This window comes from Diprion similis, chromosome 12 (genome assembly GCF_021155765.1).
Source record: "Diprion similis isolate iyDipSimi1 chromosome 12, iyDipSimi1.1, whole genome shotgun sequence".
In the NCBI taxonomy this organism is placed as follows: Eukaryota; Metazoa; Arthropoda; class Insecta; order Hymenoptera; family Diprionidae; genus Diprion; species Diprion similis.
This window is the reverse complement of record NC_060116.1, coordinates 7,987,037-8,001,060: the sequence shown is the minus strand read 5'-3', so window position 1 is coordinate 8,001,060 and position 14,024 is coordinate 7,987,037. Positions and strand designations below refer to the sequence as shown.

The window sequence follows — 14,024 nt, the reverse complement described above, 5'->3', positions numbered from 1 at the left end:
TTATATTACCAATGAGAACGAAAAGCGATGCGACCAAAAAGGTTAAGACGTAACCCCTGTACGGTTCTCCAGCTTTGCCGTAACCCTTGCTGAAGAATATTAACCCAGGATAAATTCTATCGATCCCAAGTGCCTGAATAAGTCGAGGAACTGAGAGCAAATTGGTAAGAGCTGTGGATAGTGTGGCTGCGAAACACCCGGCGTAAATGAAGGGGCCCCATACGGACATTAGTTGCATCACCTGAAAGAAATAACACGATAATACCAGTTTTATTTGTACAACGTATTAGTAGGTACTGCACGCTTCGAGATGCTTAAGCAGTTAACACAAAATCAAAATCGCACTAACCGAGTAACTGTTGTGCAGCCCGTAAGTACAGTTGGTGCATTCAACGATAGTTCCATTGAACACTTCTCCACTTGCATCCCTCAGGGCTGCACCGCCGGCAAAAAGTACGAACGTCGCGTAGCTGATCATAGAGATGAGCAGGGCTAGTAACGTTCCTTTGGGGATGCTTTTCGCCGGGTCTTTCAAGTCACCGGAAATATTTGCGCCGGCCTGGATGCCGGTCACGGAGGGGAAGAAAATGGCAAATACCGAAAAGAAGGTTTGATCTTTGTTTTCGGAATACCGGTAATCCGGGACCCAGTTCGTCATGAAGACCTCCGCTGTAAGGAGCAGGAGCATCCATTGTGAGTACAATTCAAACTGTTAATTATTTTGTCATAATTGCAGCGTTCAATTTAGCTCACTGTCTCACATGAAAATCCAGTGAAACCCTGCGCCACTTGTTCTTGAGTACTCGGGCCGATAATAGTTCCAATGATGAAGTCGAAGATTGCGGCTACAATGATAGCAATCAAGAAATTTTGTGCCTGAAGAAAAAAAACATAACAGTCAATAACTGTCTGGCCAAAAATTCTCTGGCCACTAACACAGGAAACGAAAGAGCAAGAAATTGTGTTAATTCAATCACTTAATCTCGGCGAAAACTGGTTACATTAACATGCGTACCTTGGATTCCCATTCCATGCCAATAGCACATATCAAGATCATGACCAGGACAGCAATGACTCCGACTAGTCTGACGTCATTTGTGGTATCGCCGGTGATCTGAAGCCCATTTTCCTTCAACAGATCGTTCAGCGAGTCGCAGAATCCGATCGTGTTCATAGAGGCTGCCACAGCATTTGCAAACGCGAAGACGATGCCGACAGATGCCCCGAATTCAGGACCCAGAGATCTCGATATGATGTAATAAATACCCCCTAAAACATGTGGAAGAGATCTTACGGGTTATTCATAAACTAAGTAGCTCTATTTTGGATTCCACCCCCATGTCGTCTATTGTGGATATTTACCAGGAACCCCACCCTTGATGGTTGAAAAAAGCTAAAATTTCAAACATTCTAAAGTTTATAAACAAGTAGTTTTTTTGAAATCGTTATTATTCTAAGATATCCAAAGGAACAAATGACGAGACTGGCCACGCATAAAAATCAGTGTTAACAGGAAAGAAATTAATCACACACGTCATTGAAATTCGTAAGTGCAAAAAAGATAATATTGCGCACGGAAAAATGGATTAGAATGTATCAGTTATAAAACCGCGTATCGCAGACTAAAAACTCTTCCTTGCCTTTCATGAAATCCCGCCCACCCTCGAATTGGCTACGTGGTTTAGGGATAGCCCTCTATTGGAATTTGGTAGAGTCAATGACTTGAACAGAATGTTTGTAATAGATCAATTGAATCCCATGGACATTTCGTGAATATACGAAACACATTTTGAGTAAACTATGCGATGGGGGGGTTGGGGGATCAGCATACATCAACGGGTAGCTTCCATCAAGATTCATTGTGAAATCGGTGCTTTCAATTTGCGTTCACTTGACTCACAGGACGCAGCAAAGGTACACACGTGTGGCAAAATAGAGACAGCTTAAGAAAACGAACTCACCTCCCTTAACTTCTCCATTTGTACTAATGGCACTGAGACTCAACGTTGTAATGACGCAGACCACCGCTGATATCGCAATGATGATGAGACTCTCGAGGATCCCGGCGTGTGCTACGACCCAGGAGAGACGCAGAAAAAGCATCACACCCCAGATATTGAGGAGGCATGGTATTAGGACCCCTTGAATCCATCCCAACTTTATTCCCTCATAAGGTTTTGCTCCGCCGTTCGGCTGTCCTGTCTCAATATTTGCGTCCTGGAAAAAAACACCTTTGTTTTAGTATGTCGCAGAAAAATCCCTCTAAACTGATTTTGATCTTGTGGACGTAGAAACACCTGGAGACGAAAGGTGGCATTTGAATAACCTGATTGTGAGTTAAAACAGGTTTAAATTGTATCTAATATATTGTAAAAACTAATCGATTTATTCCAAGGTCTGTAGTTTGTTGTTAGACGAAGATGTCGAATTTGTTAAAATTTCAGATTAAACATACGGCTGTAGAGAAAAAATACGCGATACTTTTTTGAATGTGGAAAATGTCTCGCTCCGTGAAAAAGTTGATTACACCATTGTGAGATTTTATTTAGGTATGCATTAGGGTGGATTAAGGCAATTTTCTATCTACGTCAATGCACGTGCCAGCATTTCTGGGTAAACAAATTTATTTTATTTTCTACAATCTGCAGTCTGTGAATTTATTTCAATCATTGCTGAGTAAGTAAACAAAATTAGGAGTTATTGAACTCTTTTTTAATTGGTCAAATCAAACTTTGCAGACAGATTCCTTCTCGCATTATTCTGTCACGTGTTAGTCTGCAGATTTGTCGCGTATACATGAGTAAATTCGAGGCTATTCCTCGTTGCACATCGTATAAACATGACATTGATATCTTCACGCTGAGAAAAGGCGTGATATGTATTAAGGTAATTAAGGTGCAAGGGATTATAGATAATTTATTTTTTTGATTTCCCATGGGCTTTGATTCGATACAACGATGGAGAACATAAAACTTTATTTACTTTTCGTTAAATAACGCAAGTAATTTAATTACCTGATCAGTTGTATAATAGCAGTATACTCACAGTAATTACTTAATCATTGAAAAAGAAAATCAATAATTAAATACTCGATATCGTCACCGAAACTCTTTTATATCGCGCTATGTATTACACGCTGATTACAAATTCAGCGTTTGCTGACTGATACGTTTTAATTAGCGTATATAATTAATCAGTTTTTTATGCTCGCGTTATTTCGTTATTATCACCACTTAGGTACATATTCCTACGTGTTTCACCTTAACGACTAGAGTTTCAAGATTTCGGTTGGAAATTGAATTCAAAGTTGTTAAAATCGCGGCGTCTGCAGCGTTGTTTAAATTAACGACTTCTTTTCCGTAGCGATGAGTGAACGGCTGAGCAGTGCGAGAGAGAATCGATGACAAACAAAACTTAAGTACCTAATTAAGCTACGGAAATAATGACGAAGCGTGGAGAGTGGAACACGGGTAATTTTTTACGATGTCCCGTGTTCCTTTGAGAACCATGAAGGGTGAATGAAATTCTTCAATTCTTTCAGCAAAAGACTCGGAAAACACGACGAGCGTGAGAACAAAAAACCTGTGGACACTGTTAGCTCGTCGACATGGGAGCTTTTAAAATCATTTTTGAACACAATTATTTTGTGAACATGTGTTCGGAAGAATGAGTGCAGCGATCACACGTCTATGCTGTTAGTTACATTTTGTATAAGCTAGCGTCAATTAAACAATAAAAATGCGTTGAGCAAGATTATAAATGCACCGGTTTGAACCAAACCAACCTGGCCATTTCCCGATCGTTCCAGTTCACGCCATCTGTCACTATTCCGCGAAAAGTGTTTGGCTCGTTAATGAACCTCCCCGCAAATTAATTGCTCTTTTGATTCAATCAGCCGCATCAGAACCTTAAGCGTGTAATATTTTAATATTGGACCCTGTAATCCTTGCGACGTTAGTTTTGGAGTTAACTTTTGACTGCAACTTACCTTCGACTTAATTAAATCGAACAAATCCATACGTAACAAGGATATAGCTTATCACTGACCTTTACGGGATTTTCTTCGTGCAAATCACTCAGCGACGGCCGTTTAGCTCTTCTGCTTAACCTGCGGCAAAGAAAAGTGAAAATGGTTAATAAATGAATGTAATTAAATGTAATTAAAAAAATAAAAAAGACACCTGTAGTGGTCAAGCCTGGGCACGACGTCCCAAAGACCGGAGACGTTCAATGTTAACGGGGATTTTCTGTTGTTCGAATCATTGTTCTCTGCTGCGCCATCCTCAGTGTTTCTATTCTGAAACTTGCCCTCCATGCCGCTGAATCTGTGAGCAAATTAATCGATGCAAACAGATTAGTGACCCAATGAAGGAGAGATGGATGCTCATTCTGCCGCAGCTGCGTTTCGAAATCGCCAACGTCTTACTGTGATGTCGGTTTCTGTCAGCTACAACTTACAAGCACGAATGGTTTTCGAGTCGCCATACCCCTGATTACTATCAGTGATAACATACATGTCTTATCAAAATGAAGATTTTTCTTAGCCTTGTTCTATTTACGACATGAAGTTCCTGGTCTCAGTAGTCACAGGGCTTTGTCAGTGAGCAGAGCATTTTTTTAATTGCCAGCTAAAAAATTTGACATCTATTCGAATACACGGAAAGCGGAATTTCTCCGGAAACTGGGTCCTTATTTTTGTCCTCCACCTTATTTCGATCTGCACTGAAGTGGCCAGTCTTGAGGGTTTCAAAGACCTTAATAATCTTATTACCGAGGTACTAACTTTCAAAATAATAGACTGATTCAATTCTTTAAACATTATGGGTAATTGAAGGTATTCGGTAACGCATTAATTGTTTGCTCTGCGACTTATATGGCAGTCGTCGTGACGCAGCTTTAAAAGAGCGATCCAAACATTTCGGACGTACAGTTCGTTCGTAAAAGTATAATCGGGATTGCCAATTTGTTTTTTTTTTTCAAGTAAGTATAAAATTTCATCGATATGTAGATTTCAATAGCAAAAATGGTCAAAGTTTTGATCGAGTTAAAAATGCGGAATTCGTCGATAAAAATTTCGTGAATGGGCGTAGAGTTTGATTCTAAGTGGACATAAATCAGTACCTAAACACAGCATAGTAGTGCGAAGACTCGTGCGATGAATCGTGTCCGTGACCTAGCCAAGACTTAAATGATGCTAAATTTCTTGAATAGCTTCGTGTGCCTACAACGGCAATTGTAGTCGAGTGTGTGAATAAAAATTCGTTTACTTACGAAGTCAAATATTTCCGAATGTACACGAACGCTACACGATTCGAATCGGACTGCAGCGTGTGGTTTCTTCTTATTCTCAATAACATTATCAATATGCGGTTAACATTATCAATATGCGCTTAATATTATTATCTGGGTAATTTGAGTATTCATTTACTTTTCGTGTCATCATTAATTACATGTAGCAGTTTTTAATTATTAGTAATCAGTCAACTTTGTATAGATAAAAAATAAATTGGGATTAATTCAACGCTACTTATTATCGGTTCAATTTCATTGTAATCAAATTCTTAGCCTAACAACGAATGTAGTTTATTCAAATTGACACGGGTAAAATTTTTAAGGAATATCGTGCAGTAGGGCAATTTTCATAGGTTTCACAATTGCCAGGTAAATATTTAAATAATATCTAACGTATACACACTTGAGACTTCGTAAGATTTCACATCTGGCTCATGCGATCATGTATCTATATACATACAATTCCTTGCTTTAATGACAACACTGGAAAGTAGGGATGATTGAACAGCCGTAATCGCCGGGCCAGTTTAATGTATTCAAATACTGTGTATAACAATACCTGTATTTGTATGTACCATAGTATTTCGTTTGGAAAATACTATAGAACTTGAGTGATTGAACACTGAGGTAACGTTTGAAGAGGCGAATCAAATTAGATGGGAAAAAGTGAGATTAATTTTAGTTGATTTTTTTTCTTCAACTTGAAAAACTTGAGTCTAGAATTGCGAGCCACCCTTTTGATTCTCACGTAATTTCCCCGGATTTTGAATCGTTTTAAGCTTCAAAAAATGCGGCTCTAATTCAGTACAGCACCATCTTGAATTTCCACGATGCATTTCACAAGGCTCCCAAACTCTTACTCTGAGCTTATATCAATTACTATAATATCGTAGATTTTTCGACAATTTATCCCCTACAGTCCATTATATTCATAACCGAAGGAGTTGCAGAGATTTAATTGCATGTTTTTTTTCTACTTACAAAATTACGTCCCCTGGGTGAAATTGTTAAAAACTTTTCGAAACTGAAGTTAACGAGTTTAAAACTTTGTCACAGATGTTAAAATACTGTCGTCCAATTTGAAATTAAAATACATGTGCAATGTAATGGGTTTCCACTACAATTTTATTCAATTTTTCATCACCATCATTTCTGTGATGAGAATTTAATGATAACTCTGTCACTCATCTTGTGTATTTGAGAAACCAGATCGCACGTGTCTCCGTTTCTCTGTTATTGCGCGTTTGTGTTGTTATGATTCTTGATAGTAGTTTCACACGGTAGTTAAAGGTCTTCGTATTTACGCTTGAAATTGATCATCTCTTAAAGGCAGTTTAGCTTGGCTGACAGGAATATTTATGCAAAGGATTAATAAGCGGATAGCACCGGTTATTAGCGCCTCTGGGAGTTATACAGCGATTTAGTTCACACGCGTCCGTACGAAGGTGCACCTTACTACCCGTAATCGATCATAAATCTTGACCTTTTAAATATCCGCCAGTCACTGATTTGAGACAAATTAAGTAACGTTTCAAAGTTCCACCTTAATTACGGAAGTGTTGAGAATGCCAGCTCCTGATCAACGACTAACCATATGCATAGTATTCATTAACAATTAGGCAGAAAGAAAAACGTCAATCCAAGGCTGTGTACGTAAGCAGATGAAATCCGTCATGTAATTCACAAGACTCGTGTGTAAGCCGTGCAGAGGTAATTCATGAATTCGCTCTGTTTGTCGAAAATCCTGTAAAGATCGTGTACTTTGATCGATCTTCATATTCTCATATCCTGCAGCCTCGGTGATTTTCACTAATTCATTTCAAATCGATACAATTCACACGCCGCCGTAATTCACTCGGAATAATTTTGAAAATGGAGACCGCAAGCACTAACTGGTGAATATGTAACCGAAGGATACCGACAGGTAGGACTTCGGAGACCATCTGAGGATCTGAGCAGCAGTCGATGCTGGTAACTGGAGAACTCAAGTTCGAGTCGTCGCGTCGCGTCGATCCTTTCACGCCGACGCCAGGGATTCCCGTGTCGTTTACTTTTGATGACGCTTTTGTGCGGAAAAAATTTAGAATGTGTAGTCAAACGGGAGGGGATAAGGTAGAACCTAACGACAAAACGTGGAAGATATGACGAACATATTGTTGCTTCAATTAAAGTTGATCAAAGTCTGTAAAGGAAATCGTTACGCTTATTTGATTCATACCACATGACACAATCATAATGTCAAAATATTTATCAGAAACTGTAACACGAGTCCAGATCGCTCGTACCCAGAAGTCTTGAGGCATGTGGGAATGTTTAACCGTTAAAATAATTCGCATCAGCTTTAGCATTCTACGTATACACGCCTATTACGATACACATACATTTGTGTAGGAAGACCCAGTTGTTCATTTTGTTGGTAAAGGTGCCTGAATGTGCCGACTGAAAGCATATGTCGATTCGAGATTAAGACGAGACTCTCTCGTAAGTTATTGCTAAAACGCTATTTATCTTCAAGGTGTAGTAATTTTGCAAACTCACAAATATTTACCGCAATATCTTTGGATAATTTTCATCGTCAACTTACCGATCGAGAAAAGTGGTCAGAAGAACAGTAATTTTCTCTGCCATTTTATAATATATGTATATATGTATACACGTATATAATTAATACATTTTACGAAATGTCATTCCGTCAACCACGTGTGGCGTAAATTGTAAAACCAAAATGAGTGTAGATGTGAAAGGTGGTCAGTGGCTCACGCAAGGCACTTCGGGAATGATCCGGGATGATTTGAAACGTACGGTTTTTATCGCGCAAAACCCGTCGCAAGGCAGATCTTGCACGCGACTGACATTTCTCTTGGCATGGCAAGGTATTTCACGCGTAAGGCTCGTATAGATAGGCTTTTATTGTTATCAGATAATTATCGACACGTTATTCCGTCCGTATGTGCGATAAACAATGGGCGAGTAGCTGCGAGTATGTTGATGAGAAACTTGGCAACTTGAAGAAGAAAACTTTGCCGAGTCTGACTGAACATTTTTTTAAATAACTACTTATTTCCCAGCCGTATTTGGCCGGATTTTCTTTCCATTCAATGACAGTGCGCTCGGTCATTAATCTATTTCAATCGCGTTTTTCACGTTCAAATAAAACCTTGCCACGTTTATTTATGCACATTTTTATCGTTGAGTAATAATATGCTCGAATCAGTCATTGAAAATTCGACTTCCGAGTTTTCCCCATTCGTCGAATATATCTATAATCATTATAAGTACATGTATGAAAACTTTTACTTTTCCGAAGATAAAGAGAAACACGTTTACGATGATGTTATACACCCTAATTCCGAAGAATATTTGTGTGACAAATTTCACTTACACCCATCTGAGCCCCTTCTTGGCAGCGTTAGCTTCTCGCCAACCCCTGCGGAGAAAAGTTTTCAAGTAATTTTATCTACCACCAAGAGACAACAAACACCAATAACAATACCGTACATTTCAATGACTATGCAGCGATATTTACGCTATAGTTACAACCGCGAACTACGAGTCTTGAGCTCCAAGGCACGAATGCGTCCTCTTCCGCTTGATATATCCTCAAGTACCCTACTGTGAAGATGGCCATGAGGTACCTCAGACCAGACAGTACGAGCCATAATAGCCAAATTAACATCCACCTGGTCACTTAGTACTTAGCTGGAACTTTTTAATATCTCCGCACCTAAGCATCGCACAGATTTGTGTTTTTTACCAGAAAAAAAAACTACATTGTACACTAATCGTTGAAGCAGTCATCGTATCTTTAATGTTTGCTTACGAGTTTCACGTTAACTTCACGTTTACTTTGAACGACTAACGAATATTTCGGTAAAAATTGCTTTGATTAGCTTCGTCTATTAACTCGTTAGACGGAAACTGATTTGCACCTATACTGGCGGCACCTTCATTCCGCAAAGAATGTGTCAGATGTAATTCGGTATGTTAATTGAACTTGGATGCTTGATAAACAATTTGGGAGTAAATACCCATAGAAGATGTTTGACCATTGTTTGTTATTAATTTTTCCCATTGGTGCTTTGAACTTGCACATGATAGATTATAATTACATTACAAATACAATTTTACTCAAGGTATGATGCTTACAAGGTAACATATTTTGAATTCTCACGTATAAATCAACTCTGACTCATAACATTTATGTAATTATTCTCATTCTGTGGAACCGAAAGTTGAAAACAATTGTTTCGGCAGACGATTTAGTACTCTTGTCGGTATCTTTATCCACTCGTACATTTCTCACACTCGGATGACACGTCATGATTTATCTTTACGTAACATTATAATATACCTATTGTTTCACGTAAATGCAGTTTGATGGGGGTGTAGCACGGATAAAGTATAAAGTACGCTTCTGTGGCTTTATACTTTGATAAATTGTGCGTCAAATTGCGTGTAACTACGGCGATGTCGCAGGTGGTTAGGTACATTGGAAGAAAAAGTTCAGTAGTTTAAGAATTTGAAAGTCCGTCGATCGGTTATTAAATGTCAATGCATATTTTCCCCTATGCCAAAATAGCAAACGAAATTACAAGACTACAATTGTATCATTTGAAACAGAATGTTTGGTAAAAATACTTGACCTAACTCCAAACGCTGTTTACAGATTGAGTGAAAAAAATAAAAACTACGTGGCAAAAACGGGTACCGAATTCATTTTGCAATCTGAATAATTCAGACCGCAGAAATTTTTATTCCTAAATTATGAGAATTAAATCGAACTCCTACCTCGAAAGGCTATCCCAACGGATGGATGAATTTGTGTTCAGCTTCTGCAGAAGCACTAGTCCAAAGATGTAAGGAAGAATCAGTAAAGACGGTTCTTGGGCGACACTCGGCGATTAACTACGGGGGCCCATCGACAAATTTGTATTTATACCAAGCATCCCTGCAGGCTATGTCATCGCAGTATCATCCCGGGATGTAAGCTTCTGAGGAATTGTATTAAGTTAGTTAACCCCTATCCACGTTTGCAATGGCGTAAGATACTCGGATGAATCAGTTCTCTACGTAGTGTAAGCAGCGTATAATATTCTTCGAATAACGCAGTCAGTTTCTACCACACGCAGCTTTATTATCCTCGAGACGTCACGCCAATCTAGCCCAGACTTCAGCCAGAGGTTTTCGCTATTTGGCAAGAGTAATACGAAATGTATGGTTGATAGAAATAATTGTTGGATAGTCTAATTACTACACAGCGCAGCCAAAGTCCTTTCTCACTGTAAAGTCGACATCTACATCTGCTGTTTTTTTTTTTTTTTTTTTTTGTCTTTTTCTTAATTTAAACAGGTATTCGCGAAAGATAACGCGATACATAAAAAACTTTATCTGGCAAATCTGAGATCTTTTTCTGAGACGTCTACGAATTTCACAGCATTGAAGCGATTGACGATAAAATCTTCCTCGCGACAATTACAGCCATGAACTGCCAGCTGTCGCATCGTTTCGTAATAATGTAATTATACGTGACTGTGGCGTACAGTTATTTAGCAAATTTTTGCAAACATACTGTCGAAGAAAATTTCTTTTGCTTAGGAAAGTCATTGCATCCACTATTTTTAGGCTTACACTATCATATGACCGGCTTTTGCGAAACTCATGGATACCAGATACTCAAGGGCCACGTAGAATTGAACCGTGTATCAAATGAATCGGTTTATACGCTCTTGGCGGAAAAGGACAGCGGCTTGCATGATTTAGCGCAATTAATACTGGAAGCGTCTGGATTTGTCGATGGCTTTTTCTCCTCTTTGCCTCGACTGACAGGTTTTTGTTACTCGGGCGAAACGCTCTCCAGTTGACTTCCATTATCCTCTGCTACATTCAAACGCGGTTCTTGGGTTGAAGGAATATTTGATAAGTGACGCAATTAACGCAAAAAACAACCGTCCGTAAAATAATGTAGCTAGACAATGATTTCTAAAACGACAATAACATGTTATATATAACATCGTTATTCTTTGCTCTTCCCTGCTGATCAGCGCTTGAAACAATTTAGCTTTTGACTCAATCTCTTACTATAGAAATCGTTAAATTCTAGCTACGCAATCTTGCGTCAGGATATTTGCAAGGGATCCACGAATTCTTATGCTCTGATCTCTACGATCGATGGTTTGACAGGAGAGTCAGACAGTTGGGGGCCTTGCGCTAAACATAAAAGTCACCGTAATGTGCTCGGGCATAATCAGTTGGGCACATATGTAATTATCAAGTCCCACCTGTAATGCTATGGTTGTAAATAAGACTTAGTTGAAACTCTACTAATAAGGCCATTCTTTCTTGTTCATACGTGCCTCGGAGTGTTCGATTGGTTTAAATCAATGCACGTGCCTTGAAGATGCATGGCCATCAATTGCGTTTTTAAACGGCCATTGACCCGGGCAGTACGATTTCGCTGTTGCATTATAACAGTTAGTTGAAAATGATCTGTAGATGTTTCCGTTGATGTTCTCAAGCATTGCGGCATTGAAGCTAAGAGATGAGAATTGGAATTAAAAAGAGTTGAGATATTTTTTTGAAAACAAGTAATTGTTGCACTTGGGAAGTTGGAATATGGTTACAAGTACGGATAATCTCCTTACGATACAAACGTATCATATTACATATTGAAAGTGATGGTTATTTAATTTATTTCTATGGATATCGTCGTCAAAAACTTTCCATGATACGCTCGAGCAAATATACGAACAATAATCGTTAGGTAAAAGAGGGCTGTTTTTCAACTAACCAGTTTTATAGATTGATCACTACGGAAAATTGATCGATCTCTACGTGTCGATGCACACAGCCAAACCGTACCAATAATCCATTAGCAGTTATCGTTTTACCTGAATAAACATGAGTATCAAATATCTATCTGGATCGTTTTCGATGACAAATAAACCTGAAATAGAATCATGTGTATAAAATGCACGTAAACGTCTTCCGCAAATGTGTTATATATAAACAGTAAAATTCAGGTATTCCCCAATGACAATGGAGTAAAGGAGTGAGTATGCATCCTGTATTATGCATAGTCTGTACATCATGGAATTTTACATCTATTCTTTTGTTGAATAACGGGTAAAAATTATTGACGGCAAGTTGAGTCACTACCGTAATGCACGATTGACATTGAAGTCAAGTGTTAAGTGCGCAGTGTCCCCCCCCCCCCCCCCACCCCCTCTGCGCGCAATATTCTTAGCGTATTGTATTTCCGTGAAATATAATACTCTTCTTAGTTACGTAATTTGCAATGTGACAACAAATTAGACACGTGTTCGCACTTGGAACACATGTGCTAAACCTGTTTTATGCGCCTTTTAGTGATTCTATTCCTTTATCAATAGCTCGAGCTCGTAATCAGCAATCTCGGTATGGTATTCCTGAATATGGGACCTTATACACATAGCAAATTTAGATAAAATTAGACTTTCATATCAGATACCGCAAACATCAGTTTTTAATTTGTCGGAAAATGGTATTGATAATCATTACTTCTACACAGAAATGTTTTATCTTAGAATCAGAATTATGCGATTGGTTTCTGTCTAAAATCAGATTGAATTATGTAATATTTATGATCCTATGACCAAAGAGTCATAGTACTTTATGAGGTATACTCAATACTCAACCTGGGTGTTTCAGGTGAATTTCACGAAGGATGACAGATCACGTCTTATACTTCGCATCGATCGCACTCGATCAAAAGGATGATAAAATTATATCATATTTGTCGAGTACATTCACTTTTAAGTAATGTCCACACCGCATTAAACTGGTCACGCTGTTTTTTCTAGCTTTTATTTTAATGCCTGTGTTATGCGTGAAAATTGAATGTTTCAATTCAATGAGCGCAAAGCGTTGGCTTCGATGTCTATAATGTAATTGTTTTCAAAAAAGGGCAATCAAATGACAGAGTGTAAGATCGCAGTTTATTGATTTATGCGTGTAATAAAATTCTTCTATCATTTATATTTGCCAGAGATCTTGGACAAATTTGATAGAAAAGAGATCAAAAGATGCACGGATACCTGCAAAATTCTGCAATTTTGGGCTCGTCGCAGATCACGGTAAGAAATACGGTATGACGGAACGAGAAACAGCAAGTCAAGCAACCGGTAATAATTTAGACTATGACACTATACTGGCCTGAAGATGAGAACTGGAAAAAATATGCTGGAAAAATTATATTTATCGAAGGTTAAAAATAAGGTTTATTAGTCTATTTAACTATATGATAAATAACATTGACCGAGCGCTGAGACTACGTTCAATCATGAAGATGGACCGTATTACGATAGGCGGAAAAGTTCTTAGCCAATTTAAAAACGACGAACCACTTGAATTCAACTGGAATTATGTAGGGTATGACTACGGTGTATTGCTCATAAATTTTTTCGAAGCCACTAGACACGTTGCGACGTGGGCCATCATCTGCTGGTGATTCAGTAATTATTTGTCAATCCTGACATCCAACTGCATTCTTTTATTTTAAGAGATACACGCAACAAGCATTCGAAGCATAATAATTAAGCGCGAACCCTTTTTAAATAGATATTCGGATGGGTCTCTCTGCATGGCGATTCGAGACTGTTTTTTGTCCTTTGTTACTTTCAGAATTGAATTCACTACTACTAAAATTATTAAACGACAGATTACAGTCCTGACTCTAGAGCAGCTAACGATAATTA

The 14,024-nt window shown here is 38.4% G+C and overlaps 1 protein-coding gene across 7 annotated transcripts in view; it reads right to left on the bottom strand.

The window, feature by feature from the left end:
- The window catches only part of LOC124413695 (bumetanide-sensitive sodium-(potassium)-chloride cotransporter), a 29,584-nt gene extending 19,367 nt beyond the window's left edge, over positions 1-10,217 (bottom strand). For 2 of the 7 annotated variants that reach the window (XR_006929891.1, XM_046894447.1), the window contains exons 1-8: positions 10,096-10,217; positions 4,182-4,342; positions 4,048-4,108; positions 1,962-2,217; positions 1,016-1,269; positions 762-876; positions 350-669; positions 10-241 (exon numbers count right to left, since the gene is read on the bottom strand). Coding sequence is in view for 6 of the 7 variants with exons in the window: in XM_046894447.1 (XP_046750403.1) it covers positions 10-241; positions 350-669; positions 762-876; positions 1,016-1,269; positions 1,962-2,217; positions 4,048-4,108; positions 4,182-4,315 (1,372 nt within the window). In the remaining variant the exon portion in view is untranslated. Of the gene's footprint in view, positions 1-9; positions 242-349; positions 670-761; positions 877-1,015; positions 1,270-1,961; positions 2,218-4,047; positions 4,109-4,181; positions 4,343-5,748; positions 5,770-6,273; positions 6,790-7,876; positions 7,919-8,674; positions 8,781-10,080 lie in introns of those variants that run through there. The other 5 variants (XM_046894449.1, XM_046894450.1, XM_046894451.1 and 2 more) reach the window with 5 other exon arrangements.
- Positions 10,218-14,024: the final 3,807 nt, after the last annotated feature.